Raw genomic sequence first — 14,472 nt, 5'->3', positions numbered from 1 at the left:
GGTCGGGAAGTTCAGAAGATTGGTGTTTGTGGGTGGAGTAGGGTATTTTTGTGGAGGAAGTGAAATTTTCACTTTTGGATAATTATTTTCTGGGTGGTGGGAGCTGTTTGTATGTTTAAACATATGTGAAAAGTCACCTAGAGACTTGGACATGCACCTTTTCATGTGTCCTATAGATCCAAATAAATATTGCAGAAATCTGAAATTGAGTGATTCAGAACTACCTGAGACTGAGCCAGACAGAAATTATGCAGATTGGCTCAGGAAGGAAATGTAGAGAGCAACACATTCCCTAGACATCCATGGATTCAGAGGCCTAATGTCTAGTTCTAGCTCTTGAGAAAGAATTGCTATTCGAAGTACAGGTGTCAGCCATTCTTCAGGTTTGTACCATTTTAAGAATGCTGCCACATTGTGGTCATTGCTCTGGCGTGCTGATCTAATGCCTGTGATACACACTTCTGAGGTGGAGAACTGCAGTGAGCACCATGTAGGTTCCAAATAGGGTTGACCTATTTTACATTAAGCTAGTGGAGAATGATGCAATTTGATATGTGTCAGGGATAGGTAGAAGAGATTTTGCTTACTTACTGCTGTGCTCATGCCCCACATTTCTTGTGTTGACAACATTACAATATTTAACTCCACCCAAAAAGCAGCATCAGAGAAATACCTTTTTGGTGAGATGGTATTTACAGATGAAAGGTGCGTGTTTGCAGTAGCCATACACAGTGTCACCTTTCTGTCTGACTGCTGAGGACAGGGGGTATTCTAGTTCGTACTGGTGCTTCTGAATGACACTGTTCTTTAGCATCCCTCTTTCATCAATACACTCATCATTGTCTATCGGATTGAAAGAGACAAGATGGAAAAGACATCACTGATGCTAGAGCAGACATTTCACCTTTAAAAATAATATGGTAGCTGTGAAAAACAAAAGCAAATTTTAATGTACCAGCTAATCTCAGCAGGGAGGGTGGGTGGTCTAATATTTTGAGCAGGGGACTGGGAGTCTGGCGTCTCAGCTTTACCACTGACTCTATATGACCTTGGATAAGTTACGTAAGTCCAACTTTTCACCAGGGCATCTCCATTTTTTGGCTGCCCAACATGAGACACCTACAATAGGGCTTGATTTTCAAAGGGTGTGAGCACGCACAACTCCAGCTGCAGTCAATGGAAGTTGCAGGTGGCCAGCACTTCTGAAAATCAGGCCCTACTTTAAGTGTTTAAAGTTAGGCACCCACAACTGGAGACATCCAACGTCAGTGGACATTTAAAGAAAATATTTGCCTCAGTATCTGTGCCTCAGTGAAAGTAACTATGTGAAGTGTAGGGGATGCACCCCACCCATGTACTTATTCACTACACCAATACAGACTTAGACTCTACATTCTGTGGGTGGCATACCCAAGATCACTTATCCACTGACTTTTTAAAAACTCCTGCACCCCAATCTGGGTCTATGCTGGTTATGTGCTATGTATATATCTTATGAACCTTGTAACCGACACTTGTAATCCCTCATAACCCAAGCCAGACCCCAGATGTACAGTACCTTCCTCCTTAACTTGTGTAAATTTGTTTTTAAACATTAAACTTTAATAAAAAATTTAAATCGGTTAACGAGTTCCTTTTAGAATTTAGATTTAAGTGATAAGAAAGTCTTGCACCATATTTTCTTACAACTTTACACAATAAAGCCTTCTCCAAAAGAGGTTTTGCTAACAATTCATACATAGATATAAATCAAATGACAGCATTGTGGCACAAAGCCCCATTTTGACTGTGACTGCATATCAGGACTGGGATGTACTCCTGGGGTGTGGAGGATGCTTGATAGAGCACCAGCCTGCAATGTGATTGTTTAAACTAGAATCATAGAATATCAGGGTTGGAAGGGACCCCTGAAGGTCATCTAGTCCAACCCCCTGCTCGAAGCAGGACCAATTCCCAGTTAAATCATCCCAGCCAGAGCTTTGTCAAGCCTGACCTTAAAAACCTCTAAGGAAGGAGATTCTACCACCTCCCTAGGTAACGCATTCCAGTGTTTCACCACCCTCTTAGTGAAAAAGTTTTTCCTAATATCCAATCTAAACCTCCCCCACTGCAACTTGAGACCATTACTCCTCGTTCTGTCATCTGCTACCATTGAGAACAGTCTAGAGCCATCCTCTTTGGAACCCCCTTTCAGGTAGTTGAAAGCAGCTATCAAATCCCCCCTCATTCTTCTCTTCTGCAGGCTAAACAATCCCAGCTCCCTCAGCCTCTCCTCATAACTCATGTGTTCCAGTTCCCTAATCATTTTTGTTGCCCTTCGCTGGACTCTCTCCAATTTATCCACATCCTTCTTGAAGTGTGGGGCCCAAAACTGGACACAGTACTCCAGATGAGGCCTCACCAATGTCGAATAGAGGGGAACGATCACGTCCCTCGATCTGCTCGCTATGCCCCTACTTATACATCCCAAAATGCCATTGGCCTTCTTGGCAACAAGGGCACACTGCTGACTCATATCCAGCTTCTCGTCCACTGTCACCCCTAGGTCCTTTTCCGCAGAACTGCTGCCTAGCCATTCGGTCCCTAGTCTGTAGCTGTGCATTGGGTTCTTCCGTCCTAAGTGCAGGACCCTGCACTTATCCTTATTGAACCTCATCAGATTTCTTTTGGCCCAATCCTCCAATTTGTCTAGGTCCTTCTGTATCCTATCCCTCCCCTCCAGCGTATCTACCACTCCTCCCAGTTTAGTATCATCCGCAAATTTGCTGAGAGTGCAATCCACACCATCCTCCAGATCATTTATGAAGATATTGAACAAAACCGGCCCCAGGACCGACCCTTGGGGTACTCCACTTGATACCGGCTGCCAACTAGACATGGAGCCATTGATCACTACCCGTTGAGCCCGACAATCTAGCCAGCTTTCTACCCACCTTATAGTGCACTAATCCACTAAAACACTTTCATGGCCATTCAATTAATTTTCAATATTTAAGAAAAATGTGATGAAGAATATGCATTTGTCTAGAACATTGTCTAGATCTTTTAATTCATATGTACATTTAACCAAGGGCTCAATGATCAGTCTTGTCATGCTGCATCCAATTCTTGGAATCTGTGGTACTTGAAAGAAGTGACCTGCTTAAAAAAATTTAACTTCAAGGATACATGCTGAATTCCACAAACAAATATATGAAACTCCTATGGCGTCTGTTGTGCAGAAAGTCAGACTGATGATTTCAATGGTCCCTTCTGGCCATATTAAAAACCCTTATGAATTTATGAGCGAAGTTACAAAAAAAAAAAAATCACTCGTATTCCGGTGCTGACCATTTTATAAATTCTCACAGAGCTAAAATAAGGCTGGGGTGTATTTTGAAAACTCTTTTTGGATGGTTGTTCAGTTTACTGAAGGCCTAACCTCCTCCCGTCCCACAAATCACCAGGTTCCCTTTCAGTGTGATGCCCCAATATGCGCTCTGCTGAAAATCTATGACTGCAGAGATCTAGGGCCAGATCCTCAGCTGGTGAATGGAGCTATGCTGATTTACAATGGCTGAGAACCCTAAAGTCTGCCTATAAAGTAAGTTCTAGTTCTCTCTCCTGCCCTCAATGCTGTTCTTTTGTTTCACACCACGTTTCTTTGTAATATTCTTAAATTAGGATATAAGTTAAGATTTTTTTTAAATTGTTGGGTTTTTTGCTATGAACTTTTATCTAGTGGTGCTATGGGAAAGACAGTCATTATTATTTATTAATATATTAACCGCTGACATTTTCACTATTAAGCCACCTTGAACCCATAGTAATTCACGGACAGACTGGTGAGATTAACCTCTCTCTTCCACCTTCCTCTCCTTCTGCTGCCCTATGGACATCTTATTGTTGGGTGGTGGCAATGTGATGCCAGAGGTAAATCACCATTCCCTCGCTTCTTTCTTGCCTCCCGCACTCCTTAATTCATTTGCATACTGCAGTACTATTTTGTTAAATGAGTCAGCTGATTAAGGGATACTAGACATGGTACACTGGGAGGGTCTATAAAGTAGATAGAAAAAACAGATTGGAGCAGTAGTGCTTTATGCAAGGGATGACAAAAGTGTACACATGTCTCAAGGAATATCACACAAGAAACATATTTCATTTTTACCTATTGTGATTGCTGAAGGCAGACAAAAGATTTCCAGTCTTGCTCTTCTGAGGTCTGGTGGACAAAGGAGTGCCATCACCTCAACTAATTCACTCTCCACATCATATATTGTAGAAAGGCCTAGGACTTCACTACTCATCACTGAAAGTAGATGGAGACCAACACTTAAGCCAGTTATTGCATCAAGTTGTATTCGTTTCTGTTGAGCTCCCACGTGAAGCACATTGGGGAATGAAGATTCAGAACATGTCATAATCATATTGTACTTGCACTTAAGTTACTTTATTTAAATTGAGAAAATCAGCACTGCTGGGAACTGATTTTCAAAAATACTAAATACCCACAATTCCAACTAAAGTCAATAGGTGCTGCAGATGCTCCGCACCTCTGAAAAGCTCAGGCTTTTCATCCCACTGAAATGTTGAGACTTAAGCTGATCTGATAGGTTAAGTGACTTGCAATTTGAGCAAATTTGAACAATTCTGGAGAGATGTTGCTGATAATCATTGGGTGAAACGTGACAAGACATGGAAAAGGTCAGCCATCCATATTTGGACTGTGATTATGCAAATTTTGAAATTATTCCAGGGGATACCATTTAAGACCAAATCTAATTCTCAGGGATATTACAATCAATGAAACTTCATATTAGGGCTGTTGATTAATCCCAGTTAACTCACTCGATTAACTCAAAAAAATTAAATCGCAAGTAATCACAGTTTTAATCTCACTGTTAAACAGTAGCATACTAATTGAAATTTATTAAATATTTTTGGATGTTTTTCTACATTTTCAAATATATTGATTTCAATTACAACACAGAATACAAAGTGTACACTGCTCACTTTATATTATTTTTCATTACAAATATTTTCACTGTAAAAATGGTAAATGGTATTTTTCAGTTCACCTCATACAATACTATAGTGCAATCTTTTTATCGTGAAAGTGCAACTTAATAATAGTTTTCTTTGTTACATAACTACATTCAAAAATAAAACAATGTAAAACTTTAGAGCCTACAAGTCCACTCAGTCCTACTTCTTTTTCAGCCAATTGCTAAGACAAACAAGTTTGTTTACATTTATGGGAACTAAAGCTGCCCACTTCTTATTTACAGTGTCACCAGAAAGTGAGAACAGGGGTTCGCATGGGACTTTTGTAGCCAGCATTGCAAGGTATTTACATGCCAGATATGCTAAACATTTGTATGTCCCTTCATGCTTTGGCCACCATTCCAGAGGACATGCTTCCATGCTGATGACATTCATTATAAAAATAAGGTGTTAATTACATTTGTGACTGAACTCCCTGTGGGAGAACTGTATGTCTCTGGCCCTGTTTTACCTGCATTCTGCCAAATATTTTATGTTATAGTAGTCTCGGATAATGACTCAACACATGTGGTTCATTTTAAAAACACTTTCACTGCAGATCTGACAAAACACAAAGAAGGTACCAATGTCAGATTTCTAAAGACAAACTACAGCACTCAACCCAAGGTTTAAGAATCCGAAGTGCATTCCAAAATCTGAGAGGGATGAGGTGTGGAGCATGCTTTCAGAAGTCTTAGAAGAGCAACACTGTGGAAACTACAGAACCCGAACCACCAAAAAAGAAAATCAACCTTCTGCTGGTGGCATCTGACTCAGATGATGAAAATGAACATGCATCGGTCCGCTCTGCTTTGGACTGTTATCAAGCAGAACCCGTCATCAGCATGGACGCATGTCCTCTGGAATGGTGGTTGAAGCATGAAGGAACATATGAAACTCTAGCACATGTGGCATATAAATAGCTTGCGACATCAGCTACAACAGTGCCATGAGAATGCCTGTTTTCACTTTCAGGTGACATTATAAACAAGAAGCGGGCAGCATTATCTTCTGCAAATGTAAACAAACCTGTTTGTCTGAGCAACTGTCTGAACAAGAAATAGGACTGAGTGGACTTGTAGGCTTGAAAATTTTACATTGTTTTATTTTTGAATGCAGGGTTTTTTTGTACATAATTCTAAATTTGTAAGTTCAACTTTCATGATAAAGAGATGGCATTATAGTATTTGTATTAGGTGAATAACTATATACTAAATAAATTAGGTAAATAAATACTATTTTTTTGTTTTTTACAGTGCAAATATTTGTAATAAAAAATATAAAGTGAGCACTGTATACTTTGTATTCTGTGTTGTAATTGAAATAATTATATTTGAAAATGTAGAAAACATCCAAAAATATTTAAATAAATGGTATTCTATTATTAACAGTGTGATTAATCGCACAATTAATCTCTATTAATTTTTTTAATTGCGCGACTAATCACGATTAATTTTTAATTGCTTGACAGCCCTACTTTGTATATGATCCATCCAAATGCCACCACAATGGAATTCAAATTAAATTAAACCACCACCATAACATATTTAGGCTCAAAATTAAGACATGGATACCACACCATTAAAAATATTAATACCACCAGTGGGTTATATACATATAAGGTTTCAGCTTTCAGAAGGATCCTTTTCATGAGTTAAAGTACGTAAAGAACCAACTCAAAGACACATGGTGGAAATTTCATCTTTAACCTTGAATTAATTGCTCACTTAGACTTAAAAGGATTTAAGCACCTGCTTAAATTGAAACACATGCTTAAGTGCTGAATAGGGATAGAGTAAAGCATGTGCTTATGTGTTCTGCAGCACTGGGGCCTTGATGATTTATCAACAGAAAAAGTTAACACGGCCAGTCTGCAAAAGGTTGTGTTTGCTTATTGCATGTGGCTAATCCTTATTAAAAATCACCCTTCATAGCAAAAGAAAAAGTAAGGGAAGCAAGTCTATATCAGGGTGAGGTCAACTGAGACTGAACATTTCAGCTTAAGTACATGAATAAAGCAAAGCATTAAATCAGAGTTTATCACTGAAGTAAGAGCATTAGGCTTACATGTATCTTTATCACTGGATGAATAAGACTTGCTGTAAGCATTTGAGAACAAAGGGAATAGCATTTACACATTGTACTTTTGTAGTTCTCCAGTCTATCATTTTGTCTTCTTCAGTATCAATCAACAAAACTGACAGTTCCGTCAGTCCCCATGTTCAAGTGATGTGGGATAGGCCTTTGGACAGATGATAGCCAGACTTGCTATCAGTCCCAGTCCCTCACTTACTGGACCATAAGAGACTGGGAGTGCTTTGCTGGCACCATTCTCAGCTTCTTGGGTGGGAAGCTGGAACAAATGCTTTATTCTGCTCACCAGTAACTCTTCTGGCCTATGATGGGGAAGCCACACTGGTGGGAACGAAAATTAGAGGAAAAAAATGGTTAGGGCCAGTCCCAACTAGATGAAAACACAACATTCATGCAGAATGGCTTATATCTGAATTTGCAAGTGCAGTACATGTGCACCCTCAGGCAAAGGTGTCTAGGTTATGGAGGAGCTCCCAGAATACAGGATTTAAAACTGCAACAAACTCTGTTGTTTAACAGTATCTTGTAAAGTGTATTTGTTCAGAAGAGTGCTATAGTGTGATAAGGTGCCAAACAAAAGACTACTGCACATGAGAGATTGTTGTAGAAAGTCATCAAAAAGAAAAAAAAAAAGCCAATACAACAAAATGGCATTTATCGGGAAAAAATACAGAGCACCATTTAAAGAAGTAAAGTCACCAGGGCTGCAATCCTTCACCCCAATTCCATCCTTGTATTAAAAACTTTAGTTTCTAAATAACAGCATAAACAAAATACAATGCAATTAATATTAGATATTATATTCTGTTACATATATTACCTAAGTATCCAAGAACCTGGAATAATTTTGAGGGCCGGGCATCTAAAATAAAGATATGTCCTTCTGCAGCTCCAGTTATGAGGTACTGACCACTCTGATCATATCTAGACAAAACAGAATTCCACTTTAACACAGTTTTTGTCCATTATAGTCTAATCACAGTATTTCACCTGATACAATTCAATTCAAAAGGCCAAGTTCTGCTCTGAGTTACACTCGTGTAACCCTACTGGTTTCAGTGGGGTCCATACTGTAACAGAGATTTAGCCTGTAGGGTTTACTTGGCTCAGGCCTGATCCAAAGCCCATTAAAGTCAATGGGAGCCATTTCTGTTTACTTCAGTGGGCGTTTGATGTAAACCTAGTAATATTACATAATAGTTTGGTTACATTATAAAATCTTTCATTCCTTTTAATCCACCTCTTTTTCAGAGATTTCTAAGCAGACTTTTTATATTATATGCTCTCTGTCTCTATATGTATTGATACACCTTTAAAATCATTTACTCAATATATGAATTGTTAATGTTTTACTTTAGAGATAATAATGAAGAGATGTCACAATTGATCTCTCAAATAATAGTTTTTTTTAATGTTTAACAAATCTAATATCAATCCCATTTATTAAAATGTTAAAGTAGATTAATGATTATCTCTACGGGTCACTATTAAATATTGACATTTTTTTAAATCCAACAATCCCTAGTGCTAATTGTATAGGAATAATTACATTTGTGAAATGTTAACAGAATAATAATAAATAGTAATAAAAACATCCATCATGTGAGAAGGGATAGCTCAGAGCTTTAAGCATCAGATTAGAGATGTCTCCATTTCCTGGAACCACAGGTCTGAATCACTGCAGGACTGACTCACCCCTTCATCCTCCCAAGTTAGATATGTAATTACATGGAACTTAGTGTGTGGCGAAGCTGTCAGATAGGACCTTATATATTAATATATTTCCTGCTCTTTGTGGCATTTTTCGTAAGAACATGGGTTTATTCCATTGCCCTCAACCAAAGTCCCGCCCCACCTACTATTGTGTAGTGTGTCTGCATCGGCTGTCCACCTGTTTGTTATACTCCAACTCTGGCAGAAGTGGCTTCATTCAACAATGAAGTGGTTGCTACATGTCTGTAGTTGTAAGCCACTTTTGGATCCTACAGGATGATGAGCACCATAGCATGTTATATCGTCATCCATTATTCTTTTCATGAATCTAGTCCACAGTGTCTCATCTGACATGCACAACTCTCTTGAGGAATACACAAAAAAGTGCACATAGATTTCTCAACACACACATTGTTCAGGCTATCTGCTGACAATACCTCTTCCCTCTGCTACTACATACTTACTGCAGATGCTGCACAGGTAAGTTGGAAAGAAGAACTCTGTGAACCACACGTGGCGTTTCAACTTTGGTAACATCAATGAAATAGACATGACCCACTTTGGTCCCCACAGCAACACTATATGAGGAGGGGCAGCAAACCATAGCAGTTGCCTAGTTAAATAGTAAAATACACTTAATTGTACTGCAACATCTTACTATGAAACTTGCTCTATTATGCAAAGTTCTCTCACATCTAAAAAATAGCAATAAGTGATCTATGTAAAGAAAATTTTGACTTAATCAGAGTCACAAAAAAGGGTCATTAAAAACATTATGCCCCCTTTTCTCCATGAATGCAGTACTAGATTCTTAAAGACCATCCCCATCCCAAGGTTTATATACCCCCATCCTTAAGGCCCTGCATCATATCCACAATCAGTCAGTGTGCTTTTAAACGGATCAGAGAGGTTGGCTAATGAGTAGAGCAAGTCAGAAACTTTTTTGCCATCCATGAAAAATTTTGAGATTTCAAAATAAAAAAATTTATATGAAATCAGAACCACCAGAGCATAATGTGCAGCTTGCCCAGCACTTCCAGTCCAGGAAAGCAAGCGACTAGGACTCAAATCTGAGCACCCTATATAGTAGTCCAACACTTTAGTACAAGGCTGATGCAAGAATATGCAACAATTTAATTGGTATTTTAAGATCCTTTTAATGCAAAAAAGCAAAAACACAGTTGTAAAATAGGAAACATCTTAAAATCAAAATTGTAGTTTAGTATGTGGTCTTTGGTGCGCCATTAGTAGTGATCAGATAGAGTAAGTAGGAACCCACAGTGAAGGCAAAGAACTTAATATTCTGCCCAGTGAGTAGATTAATTTGTTAATTTTTGTAAGGGGTTAAGTAACACTTTTCCTGTAAATGGGAGCAGTTCCTGTAAATGGGTAAACAAACAGTTCATGCAAGGAGTTTTCTAGTACAATCAAACCATCAGACCCTTTGCCAGAGTCAAGGACTGTTGGGGCAAAGATGCTACAGGCTTAGTTTAAATGAAATATCAGGAGAGAACTACACAAGTAAAAATAATAAACAGCTATCAAAAAGAAAAGTTGGACTGGTTGATTACACTGTCACAGTCTTATGTTCTATGATAACTTTACACATGAAACTTACATGATTTGCAACCTGACTCTTCTGATATTTTTAACTCGAGACCCATGCAAAATTAGGGTGCTATATATCAGTCTTTAAAAAGATCAGTGTAAAATGGAATTATTCAAAAACAAATACAAAACAAATCTAACATACACAGTGGTGTTTAAAAGAAAGGAAGTGTTTTCCAATGTCTAGAACATGGGACTTCTAGGTTCTATTCCTGGCTCTGATACTAATATTTTGGACATACTTAACCTCTCTGTGCTTCCATTCTGTCAGATGTAAAACTCAGGCACTAAGGAGATATCAGTAATGGCTATAAATCACTTTAAACCCCTCATATTGAAGGTGCTGTGTAAATATAAGCTTTTTGCTTTTCATTTAGTACAGAATACACTTCAGGCAAGTCTATACCACAAAATTAAGTCAACCTAAGTTATGCTGATGTACAGCTTTTGAACCACACAGAACTCTTCTTCAGGTCTGGGAAAGGAACTCCCAGTGTCACAGCTAAATGCAAGGTGGAACAGATTGTTCAACGTAAGTAGTTAGCACATATTGTAAGGGACCATTCAAGGTAGAGCGGCCTGCTTACTCCTCTGCAGTCATAGAACAAAAAAGGGCGATTAGTGGGTTACAGACTCTTGTAATAAGCCATAAATCGAGTGTCCCTATTCAGTCCATGATTTTTGGTGTCTAGCACAGTAATGAATTTAAGCTCCCAGGCCCATCTTTTGAAAGTATTATGCAGGTTTCCTTTGAGGATGAGGACTCAGAGATCAGATATATAGTGATCGCTTTGTAAAAAGCAGTCACCTACAGGTGGTGTTCTTGTCTTTTATCATTTTCCTGTATGAGTTCATTTGAGAGCATAGAGATTATCTGGTTTCACCCACATAATTGTTATTGAGCCATTTAGTGCACTGGATGAAGTACACCACGTGTTGTGATAGGCATGTGTAGGGTCCACAGGTCTTGTCAGTAAGGGGTGTTTTGGGCATGTTTCTAATAGACCACTGGCTTGAGATTTTGGCATCTCTACAAGAACATTAATTAATTTATTGTTATTATTAGTGATAGTAGTACTTATTTTCAGTAGCACTCACACTGTGTATATTCTTCCCAAACTGAAAATGAAGGCAGGGTCCCTACCTAGAGGGTCTTTGGATCAAATTAGTTGATTCAACATTTTTAAATTAAAGATGAATGGTAAAGTTGGTTGGCTGGTTTGGTTTTTTAAAGACCAAAATACTTTTGTAAAGTTTCAAAAAAGTCAAAATAATCATAGTTAAAATGCAATTATCACTGTCTTGTATTTTAACAAAGTTACAACCTTGAGATTCTAAAAAAGTGGGACTGGAAATTTTTGGTCTCTCTGCCAGAAAGCAGAACACCAAGCATGAAACAAAGGTCTGAATTCAACACTAAATGCTATCATTCTTTGGTTATCAGCAAGAATTTTGGTTATTCTTCACAAAGGACAGCATTTCTTTTGGTTAACAAAAACTCCTTTTAAAGTGTCATGAAATCCTCAGAGGTTTCTTCATGCATAGAAAGCGTTTTGCTCTGAATGAGAATTATTAAGATCCTGATCACTAAAGACCATGTGCAAAGGCTTTTGTCTCACAGCAAATATGAAGCCTTTATTACTAATAATCCTTTGGGATTATTATCTTAATTAAAATTTTAAAAAATATAATTTTCTTTCCAGTGGTCTTCTTGGTAAAGACTGTCATGGAACAGTTCAGCTGAATGGTGGACAAGCCTAGAATACTGCTGATGAATGGTTTTCAGTTTTCAGATATTTTGTAAAATATGGCCAGCTGGAGTCAAGTGAAATGCACTAGCCATTCCTCTGCTGGTGTAAGTCAGCACAAAGTCCCCATATTTTACAGATGGGGACATTATGGAACAGAGTGATGAACTGACTTGGGCAAGATCATCCAGCAGGACAGTGGCAGAGCAAGAAAAAGAATCAAAATCTCCTGAATTTCAGTCTAGCACTCTATCTATTAGACTAAACTAAACCTGAAGAGACTTCTGGTTTTTTGCTATGGAGAATCCTGGGAGATAGCACACAGATGAATTGGGTGAAGTGACTGAAAGGTACTGCGGTACCACCACAACCAATGTTTTAGAAATTATTTTCTTTAAACAATATAAAAAATTTGGCCATCTTTGTAGTTGTGGGCCCTGGGTATGAGATCCCCATATTCAGGAGATATTAATGATTCACTGGGCTTTTCAGAAACAAATTTTCAGCATTATTAAAATGGTAAATCTAAGGCATTTTTTGGTATATTTTGCAAAAAAATATTCTCATTTTTATTTGATGACTAAAAAAGGTTTAAACCTCAATTTCCAGTAATCAGTACCTGTGTATTCAGGCAGAGCTTGCTGATGAAAGCTCCATCCTCCAGCAGCCAAACATGCACTTCCCCTGAAATTGCTACAGACTGTTAAAGAAGAAGAGACCGATTAGAGTGGAAAAAATGGACATGAAGTGGGCAGTGGCTTTCTATGGAAAATTAACCAGGCTGATGACAGGGCATAGCAGATAAAAAGATGCTGGTTTAGTTTTGAACGATCACAGCAGTGTCACACACAGTGCTATTAATCACGTTCCTTTAGGGATGCATCTATACTCAGAAAATTTGTAAGCATTTTCGCACCAGTGCAGCTCCAGCGATGGTGCTCGGAGCAGGATTAGATGATGCACTGGTAACATACGTGCCTGATCTACATTAGCACTTCCACCTCCACCATTCAGCCAGCAGTGTAGAAAAACGCTCACAATTTTTCCTGGTAAACGTGCCTGAAAAAGAGGACTTGGTCTTTGGACAAGAAGAGACTTATGTCATAAAAGTGCTCAGCACCTTGCATCTAATTATTTAAATCTTCAGAGTACTGTACAAATATGAATTAATTAACTCATAATTCTCCCATGAAGCAGGTAAGGATTATCATCCCTTTGCTAAAAATGAGGAGACCCACACAACTGATTCATCAGCACCTCAAGGCTCCTTTATGCTGGCTCTCTGGGGACTTCCTTGGCTGGTAAAGAATCAGGGTAGCTGGCTGTACACTATCTCCTGGAAAAGTCCCTGCCACATGGGGAATGTCAGGGTGTTTTCATGATGAGTGAGGCATGGTCATGGCACTGCTATGCCCTGGCTGTGGAAAAGGCCCCTGGGGGCTGTGGATAGCTCGGCACAGGATAGATAGTCTCTCAGGCTGCTCAAACTTGCACTGAGGGCTGAAGAGGCCAGTGGGAGTCCCAGCACAGGTGTGGTGGCTAGGGAGCTAGAAAGCTACCTCCTTCAACTTCCATTCTCTGTACTGAGCCCATCTCCAGCCGTGTTATGAACTTGGCCCATACAGAGTGACGTTTCCAAGGCCACATAGTGAATCAATAGGAGAGTCCAGATAAGAACTGAACAATCTGTGGCTTAACCACATTTCTTCAAAGAATGCAAGGCCAGAGTCTGTTCTCGTTTACACTAACCTAGACCTGGAATAACTCCACTCACTTTAATGGAGTTACTCTGGATCTACACTGATGTGACTGATATCAGAATATGAGCCCCAGCCTCTGCAGCACATCTGCTTCTATGCTATGTAGGTTGCCATAGCAATATTTTGGTTATCTATTATTCCTAGTTGAGGATAACCACTTATGTATAACAAAGGAGAGAGTTCCTTACCACACAATACTTGTTCCCTGGAGTAAGAAAATCAGCTGACAGGAAATGATCATTGCATGCATCCAAGAGTTTGATGACTTTCTCATTCTGTGAAGGTTTATAGACATAGACTGATCCCTGACAAATATAAATGACAATCCATCATTTGGCTATAAAGCATTCCGTAAGAGTCCTCAATCACACCAACAAAAACCACCCATCTTTCTGAACTTTGCTCTTTAAACTTTTACAGATGTCTCCGAATTGAGGAAAAAGACTCAGCTGATGTAAATCAATGTAGTTCCCCCAAAGTTAGTGGACAATTTCAGAAAATGACTGAAATAAAATTAAAGCAAA

At 38.8% G+C, this 14,472-nt stretch overlaps 1 protein-coding gene across 5 annotated transcripts in view; it reads right to left on the bottom strand.

Annotated features, from left to right (window-relative positions):
• Positions 1-14,472, bottom strand: part of CFAP43 (cilia and flagella associated protein 43) — a 101,154-nt gene that overhangs the window by 61,763 nt on the left and 24,919 nt on the right. For all 5 annotated transcript variants that reach the window (XM_073354443.1, XM_073354439.1, XM_073354441.1 and 2 more), the window contains 6 exons: positions 14,137-14,253; positions 12,808-12,888; positions 9,297-9,445; positions 7,940-8,043; positions 4,151-4,291; positions 674-843 (listed from right to left, as the gene is read on the bottom strand). In XM_073354443.1, coding sequence (XP_073210544.1) covers positions 674-843; positions 4,151-4,291; positions 7,940-8,043; positions 9,297-9,445; positions 12,808-12,888; positions 14,137-14,253 — 762 coding nt within the window. The remainder of the gene's footprint in view (positions 1-673; positions 844-4,150; positions 4,292-7,939; positions 8,044-9,296; positions 9,446-12,807; positions 12,889-14,136; positions 14,254-14,472) is intronic.

This window comes from Lepidochelys kempii, chromosome 7 (genome assembly GCF_965140265.1).
Source record: "Lepidochelys kempii isolate rLepKem1 chromosome 7, rLepKem1.hap2, whole genome shotgun sequence".
Taxonomy (NCBI): Eukaryota; Metazoa; Chordata; order Testudines; family Cheloniidae; genus Lepidochelys; species Lepidochelys kempii.
Note: the sequence above shows the minus strand (reverse complement) of the source record. Positions and strands in the feature narration are given on the sequence as shown.